The sequence below is a fragment of the Malaya genurostris genome, chromosome 1 (assembly GCF_030247185.1).
Source record: "Malaya genurostris strain Urasoe2022 chromosome 1, Malgen_1.1, whole genome shotgun sequence".
In the NCBI taxonomy this organism is placed as follows: Eukaryota; Metazoa; Arthropoda; class Insecta; order Diptera; family Culicidae; genus Malaya; species Malaya genurostris.
Genome location: NC_080570.1, coordinates 64,685,916 through 64,703,944, shown reverse-complemented (window position 1 = coordinate 64,703,944; position 18,029 = coordinate 64,685,916). Strand labels below are relative to the sequence as shown.

Here is an 18,029-nt window from a genome sequence, read left to right as displayed (position 1 = left end):
CCTTTCGCAGTAGGTAATTTAATGTGATTAGCTTCAAATTGATGCAAAATGAGTTACTTAACATCGATAAAATCCGATGAAACCGATAAAGTTTGTTAGGTGGGCCAAAATATATGAAGTGGCCAAAATACCTCTGTTACCCTACATTCTACCTATGAAACACGTAACTTTTACTGGATTATGCATTAAACAGTTTTTAAATGAGAGAGAAAAAATCGCAGCATTGATTATTTTTCTTGCAGCGTGTATTTTAAATATATTTTTTTAGTGTTTGTTTTTGACAGTGTTGAGTAGTTGATCCTTTTCACGAAGCGCAATTTTTCGGTTGCAGGAATGAATTCTTGTGTTTCGAAATAGCTTTTAAATAATTTAATAAAACACTACAATATACGAAGTAGGTTTCTGTCCTTAATTCGAAATGTTTCATTGAATCAAATTTGTTTTTTGCAGTATGGAAACGATCAAACCCCCAACGGCTCACTTGGCAGCATTGGAATCTCATTTTGGTCATTCCAATTTTAGACCGATGCAGTGGACTATCATTCGCTCTATCATAGAGGATCGGCAAGACAATTGCGTCATAATGGCAACAGGATATGGAAAATCACTTACCTACCAATATCCATCGGTTTTTCTCCAAAAGCTAACAATCGTAATTTCACCGTTAATCAGTTTGATGGAAGATCAGGTTCTGTCTTTAAATTTAAGCAACATACCGGCTTGTCTGCTAGGTTCCGCACAAAGAGCGAATCCCATTCCAGATATCAAGGCTGGCTTGTTTCGGATAGTTTACTTGACTCCAGAGTACGTCACTGGGGATGCGGGAAAATATCTGCTAGAGCAAGTTAATGATCAGCTGGTGTTGATTGCGATTGACGAAGCTCATTGCCTAAGCAAGTGGGGTCACGATTTTCGACCGGCATACAGACATCTGGGTCTAATTCGTAGGATTTGTCCGCGGGTTCCTATTCTAGCCGTAACTGCGACTGCAACACCGAACGTCCGAGAAGATATTGTTTCCAGTCTAGGATTGCGCAACCCGCAAGTTCTATGCACTGGGTTCGATCGGCCCAATCTGACTTTTCACGTCAAAATGAAGGGTACTCTTGGTGTGTGGGAGGATTTACGAACGTTGCTTAGCAAAAACACAGAAGGTAGTGTTATTATTTACTGCTTAACCCGGAAACAAACGGAAGAGATTGTAGAACTGTTGAAAAGTAAAAATATTGACTGTGAGCCATATCACGCAGGACTTTCACTGAAACAGAGACAACAGGTGCACGAAAGTTTTGTCCGGGATCGCATTCAGATTATTGTAGCTACGATAGCTTTTGGAATGGGAATCGATAAACCGGACGTAAGATTGGTTATCCATTTCGGCGCTTCGAAAGACTTGGAAAGTTACTATCAGGAAGCAGGCCGAGCTGGTAGAGATGGACAACCGTCGAAATGTGTTATGTTTTGGAGTCGTGCTGATTTCAAAACTCACGAGTTTTTAAGAGAACACAGCCAAGGTGGGGTTCAGAAAAACCTTGAAGCATTGTCTAAGAAAATGCACGAATATTTGGACACTAGAGATTGCAGACGGCTATTCATTTTGCGATATTTCGAGGGAAACAACGTAAAAATTGATCCTCGAAAGCAATGCTGTGATAACTGTGACCGAACGGTTGGTGGAGTCAAAGACAGTGATCGATATGAGGGAATCGACGAAAATGGAAATTACGATTTTAGTAAAGACACGGAACATTTACTAAAGGCTATCGAAGCCTTCGGCGGGGGAACAGGTGTGGCGCTGCCAATTGCATTGCTGCGTGGTTCTAAAAGTAAGAAATTGAACGATCACTATCTGAAAAATCCACTACACGGAGTCGGGAAGTCACGGGATGAAGACTGGTGGAAAGCTTTGGCAACTTTACTTGAAAGAGAGGGCTTTCTAAATAAGATTAAATTACCCAACAATTATAACAAGTTTGCGGTAATTTACAAGGTTCAGCTAACTCCGACGGCCAGGAAATGGCTTGAAACGTCGAATCGGAAACTGCCAATGAAGCCAACGGCCGAAATGTTCAAATCTCTTCGATTGGTGAGTATATTTGAGAATAAGTGGATAATTGCTGAAAAAATGTTATGCAATGTGGACGTGCTGATTTCTAATGATCGTGACTTGAACAATTAAATCGCCTAATATTAGTTCACATGCCCCTTAGCAATCCTAATAGTTTCACTTTTCGTAGGTACGAGCGCAACCGTTGTTCGATACATTCGTAGATTTCCAAAGCCAACCAAAGGCGACCTTTAAACTGTTACCGCCACCTGGCAGCAGTAGTACTTCTCAAGTGCTCGACCAGTCGTCTATGCCAAAGCAGGACCTTGTTCAGGACATGGTGAAGAGTCTACTGAAGAAACGGTCCGAGCTTGCCACCACATACGAGTGTATGCCTTACATGATTGCCTCGAATCAAGCTCTTCACCAGATGGCTACTGCCAGGCCATTGAATTTGGATGAGATGAAACGTGCCAAACTGGATGGATTCTCCGATATTAAAATCCAAAAGTTTGGAAAAGAGTTTTTGGCTTGTATTCAACAAAAGTTGAACTTACCCACGAAAAGCGATGGCACAGATGGTTTATCTACCATCCAACAAGCCCTGCAGCATTATCCTCTAGCGAAAGGTAAATTTTCACCCACACATCAGACAACGTGGAACCTGTGGTTAGAAGGCCGCTCAGTTGCGGATATTGCCAAGTTTCGAAGTCTGGCTGAAGCGACGGTTACAAGCCATTTATGCGAAGCAATTAAACATGGTTTTTTTTTCGGTTGGAAAGATTTCTCTCGAGTGGACGTTGATCGGAAAATGTTTGAGCACATCAAATCGACCCTTCCACCGAATCTGGATGGAGTCAAGTTAACTGACATTAAAAATCGTTGCCTCCCTCACGTTACATTCGATCAAATAAAACTAGTCCTGACATACGTTCAGTTGAGGAACCATCTAAAATCACATAATATCCAGGTTGAAAATGATGCGGCTGCTCCAGCTGCTCCGAAAATGATGCCAGTTCCATCCGCGGATAACCTTTGGGGTGATGAAGATGAGGATGAGCTAACCGTTGCAGACAGCAGCTTTGATGAAATTGATCGTATGTGTGAAAAAGCAACTAACAGTCAGAAAGGGAATGAAAAAGTGCCAATTCCCGGAAGCATCACTATTGATGACGATGAGGAGGATATCGATTTGGATGAAATTGCTGCACTAGAACAGGCCGTCATTAATGGAGATGATGCTTCTTTTGATGGGGCTAAGAGCTCTCAAGCAAACGCTGCTACCACAAAACAACTTTCCAATTCAAGACGTATCATCTACGATGATAGTGATGATGACGCTGAACAACCACCAAAGGGTCCCAGTCCACGTAAACAGGCTAAGCTTGAACCTGTGGTAGATGTAGCGAAACCCACATTCCAATTTAAAACGGCTAGCAGTGCGGCAGTACCGTGCAGTAGGTTGTCTAACAGAAAAATAATCTACGACGATAGTGATGACGATGATGAAGATATTGCAAAAACGGAAGCAATGCCTTTACCGAGGAGAAGGATTTCTTGAGCAATTTCTGCGATTAAATGCAACTGTTAAATCAAGTTAATAATAAATGTTTTATTCGTGAAAAATCAATTTGTTTCCTCTTTCTCAGTTGAAAGTCATACGAATAAGAAACCAGAGAAACCAATTATTGTACTCGTTCTTTCGTCTAAAAGGCAACTGTTATTCCAGGGAACAGACATTCATGTAGTGATTTCAACGTGTGTAAGAAATTAAGCGGTTGAGTTGCGTTGTGACGATTATCTTGGCGGATTGCACACTGATATCATCATATTTTCTGCAGATTGACCAATGAGAGTTGCTTAGGAAATGATATTGTGAATTTATAGGGGAAGGTGTTCGGTTGCCGGCACCCCACCGTAACTTTTGACAGAAAGCAGAAAGCATTATTCCGACAAATGTCATGTGTGTGTAATAAGAGTACGTTCTTTTTTGTGCCGAATTGCGAAGCAAACACTTTTTGCTGCGCTTAAAACAAATTTTAATTACGTGAAAATCAACACAAAAGTTTTTTCGGACTATTTTATAGTATCATAAATTGAAGAGCATCAATCGGAAAGATGAGTGGTTTATATGTGTATGAGGTGAAATCGATCAATTTCGTGATTTTATACCGGATGCTATTAAAATTTTCGCAATTAAAGATTTGTTTTGTCATTTTCAAACTGTCTACCGTTTTCTGTTACTGGCACCCCAAGATGTTCAGTAGCCGTCACCCCATTTTTTCGACAAATCGTGAAAATTGCAGGCTGCTGTCGAGATAAAGCAAGCCAAAGTTTTGGCCAATCATCTAGCTGCATCTGCGGGCTCCGGCTAAAATCGGCCAAATCAACACCAAAGCAAAGGCGCCACCATCCAAATCATCGGCCAAGAGAACCAAGGCGAAGTCACCATCAGACAGTGAAGACTTTTGTCCAAAACGCCTCAGAAAAGAATGAATTCCGGTTTTCTTTTGAATAATTGCATTCTTTACTTATATTTTTCCGAAATTTCTTGGGGTTCCGGTAACCGAACACCTTTTTTAAATGGCAAAAATTATTACTTTACTAAATTGATAATAAAATTTTTCAATCAAATGAATCAGCTTAGTTTCTTCATCAGTTGTTAGCTAGGGACTTTGGCTTTCCATTATATAGATGTCCGCATTATGTCAGAAGTTATGAGCCTCAAATAAAAGGGTACCGATAACCGAACACTCTCCCCTACCGTTCCCTAAAATTGAGCAACGTGACATCCACCATTACCGGCCTCTCCATCTCTATGGTTCACCTACTTACCGGAAGGACGACGACTCATCATTCTCTTCCATAGAGGTCGCGGAGTTTGAGATATGGGTAGACAAGAGGTCTAGGATTCGCTTTAAGCTAGCAATGGAACCATATAAAAATATTTACCTTCTTTTATATATTCAAACTTCGAGTTTAAATATATAAAAGCATTCATACACACAAGAGTGAAGAATAATGAAACAATCTAGCCGATATCCGACATGCTTGATGGCAGCGTTTGTGTATACGTATTGTACTGGATCAGCTTTTGATGCCACGAAGCAAGAGACCGATATGCGGATCGACCCTTAACACAGTTTCCCCGTCGAGTTCCCATGCGCAAAAACACCGTGCGCGGCCGGATGCTGCGAACCGAAAATGATTCTTACCTTCTTTTTTTTTCTCTCTCTCTCTTTTGGCTCAGACCTATCGGTCCATAAAGCCAGGTCTTGTGATGTATTTCCATTGCGTTGCTAAATTAATCGTATCGAACTAATGCTATAGTGTTTATGGTGTACTTTTTAAATTTTATAGCGGCTGTAATCTAGTTGGCATTGCTTTATTTTTCATTTTTATCTTTTTTCTCAAACATGTTTGTTGATTGTTTTTAGATACCTGACTATTTCCAGATATTCGCTAGGATTTCTTTCAGTTAGAATTTCTGTCAGTTTTTTTTTATTATGTAATGCAGGGAAAGTGTTTCTGATTTGATCAAATTGAGTGCAGTAGTAGAGAATATGATCTATGTCTTCGGTTATTTTACAGTAGTCGCAACGATCATTTGGGTAGTAATTCCATTGTGCAAGTTTTTGTTTAGTTGATGTGTGACCTGTTCTGATTCTGGATAGTACTATTGCTTCTGTGGTGTTAATGTGTTGATGTTTAATCCATGTTTGTTTGAACCATGGTTTTTGTGTTACCGTTTTGGAGTGTTCAAAGTGAAATTTTCCTTTTTCTTCAGATATACAGTTGTATTTGTCCTGCCATATTTGCCAAAGTTCATCTTGAATTACTATTTGTAGGTCTCCTAATGTGAGGTTATTATTGTCTGTTATATTTCTTGTTGTACCTAATTTAGCTGCGTGATCTGCTCTGTCGTTTTCCAGTAGGTCTATGTGACTCGGGATCCATTGTACATGTATTTTTTTAATTTTGTGGGCTAATACTGTGTTCTTAAATTCTGTGATGAGATAGTTATTGCTGTTATCTAACTTTTCAAGAGATTGACAAGCGCTTTTAGAGTCTGTGAAAATTACTAAATTGTTTGTTTGTTGGTTTGTTGCATATTCTAGTGCTCTTATCATAGCAACTATTTCTGCATTCATTATCGCGAAACCGGATTGAAGTCTTCCACTAAATGATAGTTTTTTCTGAGGATCGTAGTATCCATATCCTACTTGGTTTTGGATTTTGGAACCATCTGTGTATAAATGATAGTAGTTTTTGTATTCGTTAATTATCATGCATTTAACCAGGTCTCTTTGTGTTTTTATTGGCAGATTTTTCTTTTTCAGATCTTTTATTTCGTTACAGATTATTAGTTTACTTTGCAACTCATTTTTATTGTTAAGAGGATTAATTTGTTTGTTTAATTGATATAGGTGGTAGTTATTGAGTGCTGCTATTTTTTCAAGGTAAGATGTATGTTTTGGTAATTGTTCTAATCCTATTATATAATAAAGTGAATGAAGAATCGAGCTATTTTTGTAGTACATTGTTTTTGCTATTTCTTTTAATGTGATGTATTCCGCTCTTAATTTGAGTGGTAGTTCACCTGCTTCAAAGAGGACTACGTGGTTAGGCGTGGATGGGAGTAATCTCATGGAAGTACGGATTGCTAGGTGTTGTATCGATTCTAGTTTGGAGAATATAGTTTTTGGAGCTGCTGCGGTGATTGATAATCCATAATCGAGGTGTGGACGGACTATTGCATTTGAGATCTTTAACGCTTGTTCTGGGTGAGCGCCATTTCGTCTTTTGGTGATCATTTTAATTATGTTTATTTTATTTTTTGCTTTTGCTACGGTAGTTATTATGTGATTTTTGAAAGTGAGCTTGTGATCAATTTGTACACCTAAGATTCTGTGGTGTGTTACAACTGGAACCATGCTATTTTCAATTTTTATTATAATTTCAGGATCATATTTTCTTGTAAAGATTATTGAAGCTGATTTTGCTGGGTTTATCTTCATGCCAATTTTTTTGAATGCAATCGACAGTTTAGTGAGAAATCTTGACATTTTATTTGCTGTTGATGCTACGTTGAGTCCAGCCGTGATTGCAGTAAAGTCATCTGCAAACTGCATTATTTCTTCATCGTCTTCAGCTATTGTATGAATTATTTTTGTATATATATTGAACAGTGTAGGGGAAAGAGGACATCCTTGAGGCAAACCTTTATTTGTGTTTTTTCAATTTCCGTTCCATCCGATAGAGTTATAATCATGTTTCTTTTTTTGAGATATTGATATATCCAATTAGTTATGTCGTTTGGTATATTTTCTTTTTCCAATGTTTTTAACAGTATCTCAATGTCTACATTATCAAAAGCTTTACTGAGGTCTAAGAATGTTGCAATTACCACTGATCCTTCTCTTTTTGCTTGATAAATTTTTGAAACTATTGCATTTACACAATTGATAGCTGATGTGTGTTTTCTGAAGCCAAACGAGTTGATTGGTATAATATTATTTTCTGTTAAAATCTCTGTTAGTCTTATTTTAACTGTGCTGTTAATAATTTTCAATAGTATACTGATCATTGATAATGGTCTATAAGAAGAGGCTTGAAATCGGTCTTTTCCTGGTTTCAATAGCGGTATGATTCTAATCGATCTCCATTCTTCCGGTATTTTGCATGTAATTAGGACTTTGTTTAGGAGCTCAAGGAAGTGTATTTGTAGAGATAGGTTAAGGTTTTTAAACATATAAAATGAAAAGTTGTCTGTACCTGGCGTTGAGTGATCTTTCTTTGCGTTAATGATTTTGCGGGTTTCGAAGAAGTTAATGCTCATTTCGTTGGTTGTTGGTTTTGGGTTGTATTCTATTTCGTTGATAATGGGTGGGAAGTTAAGATTCATGAAATCATTTGCTATCTGTTTGTTGTTTAATAAAGTGAGGTTGTTTTTGGTAGGTCTGCCACCGTTGATCATTTTTACTGTATTCCATAGTTGTTTTTGGTTCATTTCCGGGTTGATTGAATTTATAAGTGAATTCCAGCTTTTTCGTTTTTCAGTGCGTATTGTTTTTTTTAATATTGCTCGTGCTTTTTTGAACGAAATAAGATTTTCATAGGTTTTGTTTTGGAAAAATTCTTTTAATTTGTCATTTTTGTGTTGTAGTAGATGTTTTATTTCCGTGGTCCACCATGGCTTTGGATTTTTTTGTGTGTTTTTGTTTGAATAGTATTTTGATGGTTCTATTTTTTCATTTATTATTGGTTGAATATCTTCTGGTGTGTGGATCATTTGAGGTTGCAATTGATTTAAGTTGTTGATCGCTTGTTTTTTATTTATATGCATTATTGAATGGGACTTCGGTATTGTGTTTTCTATTTCTATTTTTATGATTCTATGATTACTATTGAAATCTTCGTTTATTATGGACCATTCAATTTTTCCTGCTATACTAGATGTAGCAAACGTTAGGTCTATTGTCGATGGTGTGGTATTCGGTGGTTTTATCAGAGTACTTGAATCATCATTCAATAGTATAAGGTCTCTGTTTTCGATCAGGTGCTCTATCATTTCTCCCCTGGGACAGTTTTGTTGATGTGGATTCCATATTTGATTGTGTGCATTAAAATCTCCTGCTAGTATTGTATGTCCTTTGAAATTATCTATTATATCTAAGAGTCTTATGAAGGGTGACCTTATTTCATTGGCAGTGATAGGTAACGGTGGTATGTATATAGAAATTATGTGTAGTTGTGGGGTGGTGTTTTTGGTTTCTATACCTATTATTTCTATTGGGTGCAGATTCGGTAATGGTAGTTTTTTAGCGACTATATCGTTTTTGATAAGAAGACCTACTCCTCCATATCCTAGCGGCCTAACTTCCGTAAGGAAATTATATCCAGTGAACTTGAATGTTTCATTTGGTTTTAACCATATTTCACTAAACATCGCTATGCCTATGTTTCCCCTATTCAGATATTCTTTTACCAATTCTCTAGTGTCTGCGGGTCTAATGCTAGTAACATTATTTTGTAATATTGTTAGATTTCTGTTTATTTGTACTGACATTATCTAATTTTAAGAATTAATTTTGTGGGGATGTCGTAAGTTAATATTTGCAAAGCGTTTATTGATCGATTTCTGAGATTTGTTAATTTTTTGATATTGGTTGATTTGGGTTTAAAATGTCATTTAGATGATTGCTTATATTTATCAGTAATAGATCTTGTTCTATGGTTTCTGTTTTGTTAATATTTTGCATTATTATATTTTGTATATATTTCACTTTAGTCATTATGTTATTAAGGTTGAATTGTCTAATTAAATCTTCTTTAATTTGATTCACAATAGCTTCTGTGTCTGAAACTTTGTATGGATTTGGTATAAAGTTATGTGGGATATCTATGATCTTATCTGGCATAGGGAATGTATTTGGTTGTGTTATGTTTTTCGTTTTCTTTTGTATATCTGGTTTATTATTCGGTTCACCATTTGGGGGTTGTTCTAGTGGAGGGAAGTCTCGTACTGACTCCATTCTATACTGTACTTTTGTATTTTTGGGGTATTTTTTGGAGGCTTCGAAAAAGCTGGTTTTATTCACTGCCATGTCCATTCTGATTTTGTCCTGTCTGTGTCTTTCGGGACAGTTTTTATCTGATGCTTTGTGAGAACCTTTACAGTTTACACAGTTTAAGTCGTTTGTCAAACATTGATCTTCTTTGTGTTCAAGACCACATTTACAGCATCTTGGTTCTTTTGATTTGCAGAAGTTGCTTCTGTGTCCATATCTCCAACAATTGGTACAGGTTTTAAGGGGGAAAATGTATGGTTCACAATGTGAATTAATACCGTATATTTTCACAGATTTTGGTAATTCTTGACCTTGAACAAAAATTTTGACTGAGTAAGTCGGTTTAAAAGAATTTTCAGTAACTTTTTTGTTGATTCTTTCTATTTTTGATATTGTAATATTTTCACATTTTATATTATTGAGAATTTCATCTACTGATAATGTGGGGGGAACATTTCGTATTACACCGATGGTTTCTTTGAAACGAGTCGGTACAAAAAAAGTGTATCCAAAGTTCTCTTTTAGTATTTTAGAATTTACAAGTTGTTCTGCGTCTCTCGGTTTTTCGAATGTGATCTGCATTCGCCCTCTACCGACTGATTTAAGTTCAACGTATTTCTTTATTCCTATGTTTTGTAGCATTTTGGCCACTTCCATAGGATGTGGAAATTTTTCTTTTTCGTCTTTGTCCCTTGAAATTACGGTGCCTTCTGGTTTGATTCGTTCGATTATGAATGTCGTGAATATTGTGTTTTTTTGCCATTCATCATTGGTAATTTTGTCTTTGTCTTTTTGTTTCTTGTTTTTCTTTCCAGAACATTCCGGAATGTCGTTTGGTATCTCTGGCTTTGGCGTAGGACTCAGTAATTTCCGATTGGAATCTGCTTCTATTTGTCTTTTCATTATGCTACGTGAGTTATATTGATTTGTCACCGGTTTATTTATTTTAATACGCTTTTCGTCAAAATTATCTTCATATTTTGGATCGTTTTCACTTTGGGTAAGCTTACGTTTTTCTTTTAAGATGGCTTCTGTTCCTACCAATTCAGGACCATCGCCATCTAAATCCTCTTCATCTACTATCATATATTTCAGTTTCCCCTGCACTACGTAATATATTCCAACGAATAATAATTAATCTAGAAACTTGCCTTAATATCTAATAAAAAACAATGTTATGGAGATTCAGTCTTTTCACTAATATATTCCTTATTACAGCCACTATTTTACACCTTCAACTACACTGAAAATAATTTGCACGCTAGCATGATGTGCAAAGCATTTGAGCTATCACTACTTGTGGAACACATGAAACTCATGAAAACATACATTCAACTCCTAAAATGAATGTAAAACCTGTTGATATTTAGTGGAAATCATGTTACATTTATCTAAAATGCACATAAAAATGATAAGATATATCGTTACCTCCAGATTCTATATGTATTTCATATGAATGTCACATTGTTTTTCATATAGATTTCAATTGAAACACGGTTGACCGAATCAAGTGTTTTGCACATACATTTGTGCTGTATTCATTTCCACTTGAAAATGAAGTGTTTCACACATGTAGTTCAATTCAATAGCAAAACACATCACATCCAAAGGAAAAACACATCAATGGTATATAGAAAATAATCTGATCTTGCATCTTAGTGAATTTGCACATGAAATCTTGAAACAAATGGCATTGGTTTTGTATTGAAATGAAAAAGCACATTAAATTGAATTGCTGTTTACATATGAATCGATCGTACAAATTTTTATCAGTGTACTAATGCATCAGTGAACAACAAAAAGAAAAAATCTTCCGCGTTCGCGCTCAAATTCACAAGCCTGTTTTACTTCCCGGTCTGAACACTTTGGCGGTTGGCGAGAGGGATTCTTACCTTGTGTACTGCCTTTTCGACAGAGACAGTTCAGCGATGCCAGATAGTAGTAGTGTCATTTCCGTAGATTGGAATTTTTCTCGGAAGCGCTCACGGTGAAAAAGCTTTTTTTTTTTTGCTCGTCAGACTAAACTTTTTTCCGTAGTTCTCCGTTGATAAATTTTAATTTCCGTAGATTTCCGTAGAAAAAATCCAATTCCCGTAGATTTTGTCTACGGATTCGTAGATCCGTAGAAAATGTTCGAATCCGTAGATCTACGGAGATTTCCGTAGATCTGACATCGCTGGAGACAGTCTTGCTGTTCCATGGAAGAATTTTCCACTCGGCTCGGGTTCGGGTTTAAGAAATTGCTTGCCCGACCAACTCTACTACCCAGTAAACCCGAACATCGGACGCAAAGCTTTTGATTGCTTTTCGAGCAAGATCAAAGCTTACACAAGAGTAGATACACAAAACAAAAAAGAAGCAAGACGAATGCCTGATACTCAGGGGACGATATATATCGGGGTTGGATTTCCAACCCCGAACATAGGGCCAGAACCGATAATAACCGTGGGCACTTGTATGCGGCGGGCAGATTTCCCCTCAGACGGCTGGCTATGTCTGCCAGCCGTTTTTGCCGGAATTCTGCCAGAATTCCGGCAAAAATGCAACAACCGTTTCCGGCAGAGAATTTCGCCTAGCGGTTATTATCTGTTCTGTTTCTGTCGGATTCTTGCCATACAAGATTGGTAAAACCGTTTTGAATCGGTTCTACATTTTAGCGTCTTGGTTTTATTTTTTCAAAAAAAAAGTACATATGAAAGGCAATAAGTTATTGCCCTTCATATATACTAATTATGGAAAATGTTATTGCCAATAACATTGCTTTCTCACTAGCAAACATCCATATTTCAATCTCATGTATCTCGTCTCAAGATTCGTTTTTTGTATGGACATGCGGGATTGACGAATATCAACTGAAGTCGAATAAAAAAGAAGGAAGAGAGAAATAAACAAGACACGTGCGGCGAGATAATGACGTAATTTCGTCTGACCAATATTGACAGCTGCCAGAATTCCTCACAAGCGGGTTCCCACATTATCAGATCCGAATGGATTCCGAATCAATTCCGAATCGGCGAGAAATTTTCATTCGGAATTTCATGTGGAAATCATAATGGATTCCGAATCAATTCCAACTCCAGTGCAACAACCGATTCCGAATGAACCGGTTCGCCTACAACCGGTTGATTCGGAAATCATTCGGAATTGAGTGAGAAGATGCGGACTGAATTGTCAATTCGTCTTCTTCTTCTTCTTTCCGGATTTTGCACGTTTTCGTGCTGATTTTCAGTTTATTTTTAAACGAAAACATTATATAACTGAATATACAAATTTAAATCTTCATGTTTTTCGGATATACAGAACTAGTAAATAACCAGTTCTTCTTAGAATCCCAACATGAACTATTGAAATTCGCTGGAAATTAACAAAAATTAACAGCCTACCTTAGTCAGCATCATCCATTCCTCTAGCTGGAGTGTAGTGAAATGACTTAAGTCGCTTAAATTTCACACTAACACATTCATAAAATGAGCGAATATTCAATGACATTTATAATGTCACTGTCAATCAGGTTGATCGAGCAGCCAACTCAGGCGAAAATTCTAGCACTGAACCGATCGAGCACTAAAAAATCATGCAGTCGAGTAAGAATTCATTGCTCATTCCGTCATTTCGATAATGTGGGTTAGAGCTTGCATACACTCAGAAAAATAAAATGGTAGCAGTTACCATATCTCGGTTGATTTTCCAGAAGGCCGTAACAGCAAGTGACAGTTTCTCTTTGTTTACTTTCTCTTCCATTAATTACCAAGCGGTTTACACGTTTATCACTTAACTCTTTGCATAGAATGATGCTCGAAACGTTCGACTTCCAAACAGAACTGTGAAATCCAAGAAAATCTTTTTAGATCACATCACAATAATCGAAAGAGAGAGTGAACAAAGAGAAACTGTCACTTGCTGTTACGGCCTTCTGGAAAATCAACCGAGATATGGGAGGTTAGTTTATCCATACCCTCTCAGCAGGCCGTTCAATTTTGTTGGTTTGTTGAACGACATATTGCACGAAATATTCGTTCAATTTACTGGAACGGTTTGTTGTTGTTTTTTCTCTTGCAAAAATAGTGTGAAAATTAAGTGTTACCTTTACATAGAAAGAAAATTTGTTGTTATTCTACGTGAAGTAGAAGTATTGTGTAGGTATGTATTGTTAGTTTAAACAAATAAGTGGAGAAAACTTCAGAAATTCTGCAGTAAAACTAGTCCAACGGGGCTCCAACTCCTCATGTTAAAAATGGCTCAACAATGGACCTCTGTCTGCCGGGTTTGTTGAACGAAAAAAATGGCATTCGGTTCAACGGTCTGTTTCAAAATCGGCAAACGAAGGTCCCGTGTTGGCCTCCCGTTGAACGATTGATTGGACTTTCATTGGACCAATGATCCAACGTATTGGACCAATGAAGGACCACCGTTGAACGTTTTTTTTCTAAGTGGGTACTATAGTATACTGTTCAAAGACCTTATATTAACAAGATATCCAGCTCTCAAATTTCCGGAACAAATTATCCAACAAATCCAGCTCTCAAATTTCCGGAACATGCAACATTCTTTTTTGTTAGCATGGCGCCCTAAGGCGAGTCCGCATCGAATCTCGTACATATAGAAGCAGTGAAGAGAAATGTCAAATTCATGCGCGCCAAAATAGCACTGCGCATCCATACAATACATGATGTGTTGAATATGATGCTGTGCGATGGCGTTGCTGAACTGAAGATTGATTTTGCTCCAAACTGACAGGGTCTGATACCACAGACTAACAGACAGGACACTCAAATTAGATTCTTCAATCATTTTAACGGTCATTTCGATTAATCCTTTAGTTGGGACAGTACTCGCATATGTCATGATGGCGCTACGTTACCCTATCAAAAACATTCTGTCTGTCATCTAGACTGTGTTTATTTTTTTCACTTACCAACAGAGTTGCCATTCATACAAAATTACCTGTAATTTATTGATTTGTTTACGTCCATGCGAATTTCATGCAGGGTACCGATTTAATACGTAGTGCCAAAACTATATACAGAATTGAGCCTACTTCTCATCGTATTCAACGCAATAAAGGATATTCCAACGCAATAAAGGATCGAACCCGTTTTGTTACAATATTCACTAGCTTCTGATCTACCGCCACTTAATTTCAGGTTAAAATTACCAACACAATCAAAAATAGTCTAGATGAACAACGTAGAGAAAAATAAAATCTTCCAACATCGCTAAAAAAGTTAAATATATTATCAACGTAATCCAATAATGTATTGTGACGATTCATTTTCAAATATTATGATGAAATCAAGCATCCCTGCAAGCAGCTGATCGGTGTTCACAAACGAGGGAAAACCAACTAGTAAAAAAACTTTTACATCACACAAGGGGTGTACCGATAGTAAATAGTTCGCGCAGTACAATATAGGTGGAACTAGTGCATCACGAAAAATTATTTTTATAAGAATTTACTCATACTGTCATGGCTGTTAGTCTGTGCTAATACAATGGTAATTCATGCATGCAAAGTCGAACGTCCCAGTGAATTTTGTCAGTTGGATCATCCACTCGATTGAGCACGACATCGGTCCGATCGTACCTAAAAGCTTTCAACCAAGATTGACGTTTACATTGTGTATCGCTAGCGAAAAAGAACATGCAGGAAGTACAGAAACGAGTACAGAAAGTACACGAATAAGAACAGGGAATGTGGGATCGGGTACGAAGAATACTTGTGTAAATTAAGAATTTTCGGTTACTTCTAATTGCTGCAAATATCTCTTTTGTTCTAGCATCATTTTACATTTTGAAACAATATCTACTGTTTTTATTTTTCAATTTTGGTATTACACATTGCTCCCGGTTGGCGGTTCAATGCACAGGGTACTGGTCTTATAAGCCAGTTGTTGAACCCCGACCTGGAAGGATTCTTATGTCGTTTTTCATTGATTCCACTCGCTCGGTGCCAGTGTTTTGCCCTGACAGCCGATCAATGAAACGGTTTTGTAAAGTTTGGTTTGCACGCATGCTGCTCGGAAAAGAAAACGGGTGCAAAATAGTTGCCCGCGAATTGCCCCGAAAGTGCATTTTTTTCGTGCGGTGCAAGTCAATGAAACACAGTCCCACATTATCGAAATGACGGAATGAGCAATGAATTCTTACTCGACTGCATGACTGCAGTGCTCGATCGGTTTAGTTCTAGAATTTTCGCCTGAGTTGGCTGCTCGATCAACCTGATTGACAGTGACATTATAAATGTCATTGAATATTCGCTCATTTTATGAATGTGTTAGTGTGAAATTTAAGCGACTTAAGCCATTTTACTACACTCCAGCTAGAGGAATGGATGATGCTGACTAAGGTAGGCCGTTTTGTTAATTTCCAGCGAATTTCAATAGTTTATGTTGGGATTCTAAGAAGAACTGGTTATTTACTAGTTCTGTATATCCGAAAAACATGAAGATTTAAATTTGTATATTCAGTTATATAATGTTTTCGTTTAAAAATAAACTGAAAATCAGCACGAAAACGTGCAAAATCAGGAAAGAAGAAGAAGAAGACAAATTGACAATTCAGTCCGCATCTTCTCACTCAATTCCGAATGATTTCCGAATCAACCGGTTGTCGGCGAACCGGTTCATTCGGAATCGGTTGGTGCACTGGAGTTGGAATTGATTCGGAATCCATTATGATTTCCACATGAAATTCCGAATGAAAATTTCTCGCCGATTCGGAATCCATTCGGATCTGATAATGTGGGGTGCACCTGTTAACTTTGATTGCCCGACTGCACGAAAAGTGCACGAATCGAGTAAAACACTCCACGAGTGTTCTCAATGAAAAACGACATTACCCTCTCAGCAGGCCGTTCAATTTTGTTGATTTTTGATCGCTTGTTGAACGATATTGAAGAATCCAACCAACTCTTTTGCGATCGCTGCGCTGCCCGAGTGGCGAGCTTTGAACTAAGCGATGGTGATAATTTTCAAATTTTTCTTGAAGATTCGAACAAAATGCTGGGTTTTTATTTTTTTTTTCTTATGAATCGAATACTAACATACAAAAACGTGTGAAAATTTGGTAAAAAAATCGATCATTAATGATTCAGTAACTTTCCGTGGTATGTTTGATTGATATTTATGGAGAAATTGTAACATGAAATACCAAATTTGAAGAAGTGAGGTTGGGTACTGTTTTCATATCTGGGATATTCTTTGTTTTTTGGGTTGGGTTTTGAGATTTTTTGATAAATTATGATTACAAGTTTTATGGCTAGTCTATTTACTCATGTTTTATCATCTAAATCAAATCTGTATGTGAACTGAAAATTTCAAATTTCATTCGAGATTGTCAAGAGTATAGGACAATTTGAAATCATATGTTTGATGACAACACGTGAATAATCGTTTTTCTTACCCATATTAGTAAGGTTTTGCCGTCTGCATTCTTTCAAACTCAAGTAAATTGAAAAATTCGCCAAAAATGTTTCTAAATGCATGGGATATGTCAAAACACTCACCATAACGCTATCTCGTGGTGACCACGCTGATTGGATTGTTCAATATTGCACGAAATATTCGTTCAATTTGCTGGAAAGGTTTGTTGTTGTTTTTTCTCTTGCAAAAATAGTGTGAAAATTAAGTTTTACCTTTACATAGAAAGAAAATTTGTTGTTATTCTACGTGAAGTAGAAGTATTGTGCAGGTATGTGTTGTTAGTTTAAACAAATGAGTGGAGAAAACTTCAGAAATTCTGCAGTAAAACTAGTCCAACGGGGCTCCAACTCCTCATGTTAAAAATGGCTCAACAATGGACCTCTGTCTGCCGGGTTTGTTGAACGAAAAAAATGGCATTCGGTTCAACGGTCTGTTTCAAAATCGGCAAACGAAGGACCCGTGTTGGCCTCCCGTTGAACGATTGATTGGACTTTCATTGGACCAATGATACAACGTATTGGACCAATGAAGGACCACCGTTGAACGTTTTTTTCTAAGTGGGTAGTGTCAGTAGGATCCTAGCATCATAAATCAAATAAACATAGATTTCTCACTGTACGGTGACAGTAACAGCACCTCTAGTGACAAACGGGTGTACTTTTTTCCATTAGCTACTGTGGTTGTGTTAAATGCACAGGCAACTTTTTGCATGCATTTTAGGAGCATTTACGCACCCATTCTCCACCAGACGGTGCTTTTGGTGTCACGGGTTTCTCAACTACATTACTATTACACTGGGAAATCTATGTTTATTTGATTTATGCTAGCATCAACCATACAATGGTTATGTGCCCAGTAATCGCTTATGGGCTCTTGTGATTGTTAGAGAATTTTGATTTGTATGTTTTACACAGTTTTTTTTTAAAGTTTGTTCTAGCATGGATGTCTGTTCTCTATGCCCAAAGATCAAGAAGAAGAAATAAACAAACG

General features: G+C 37.2%; 1 protein-coding gene and 1 long non-coding RNA gene across 3 annotated transcripts; both read left to right on the top strand.

The window, feature by feature from the left end:
* Window positions 1-278: 278 nt before the first annotated feature.
* LOC131440304 (bifunctional 3'-5' exonuclease/ATP-dependent helicase WRN-like) lies at window positions 279-3,673 on the top strand. The gene is made up of 3 exons (XM_058611456.1): window positions 279-394; window positions 451-2,086; window positions 2,238-3,673. The coding sequence occupies exons 2-3, from the start codon at window positions 452-454 to the stop codon at window positions 3,606-3,608; spliced, it is 3,006 nt and encodes a 1,001-aa protein (XP_058467439.1). The 5' UTR covers window positions 279-394; window position 451; the 3' UTR covers window positions 3,609-3,673.
* Window positions 3,674-5,395: 1,722 nt separating this feature from the next.
* LOC131440302 (uncharacterized) lies at window positions 5,396-11,389 on the top strand. 2 transcript variants are annotated; one of them, XR_009231372.1, is made up of 4 exons: window positions 5,396-5,658; window positions 6,475-6,507; window positions 6,584-6,831; window positions 10,434-11,389. It is a non-coding gene; the product is annotated as an uncharacterized LOC131440302 (long non-coding RNA). The 2 variants fall into 2 exon arrangements; XR_009231373.1 differs by lacking the exon at window positions 5,396-5,658 and adding an exon at window positions 5,669-5,978.
* Window positions 11,390-18,029: the final 6,640 nt, after the last annotated feature.

Excerpts from the sequence above, each read along its gene's own strand:
- LOC131440304 (XM_058611456.1), top strand. The coding sequence starts at position 452 with ATGGAAACGATCAAACCCCCAACGGCTCACTTGGCAGCATTGGAATCT. Across the intron at positions 2,087-2,237 it reads TGTTCAAATCTCTTCGATTG|GTACGAGCGCAACCGTTGTT; the intron begins GTGAGTATATTT and ends CACTTTTCGTAG.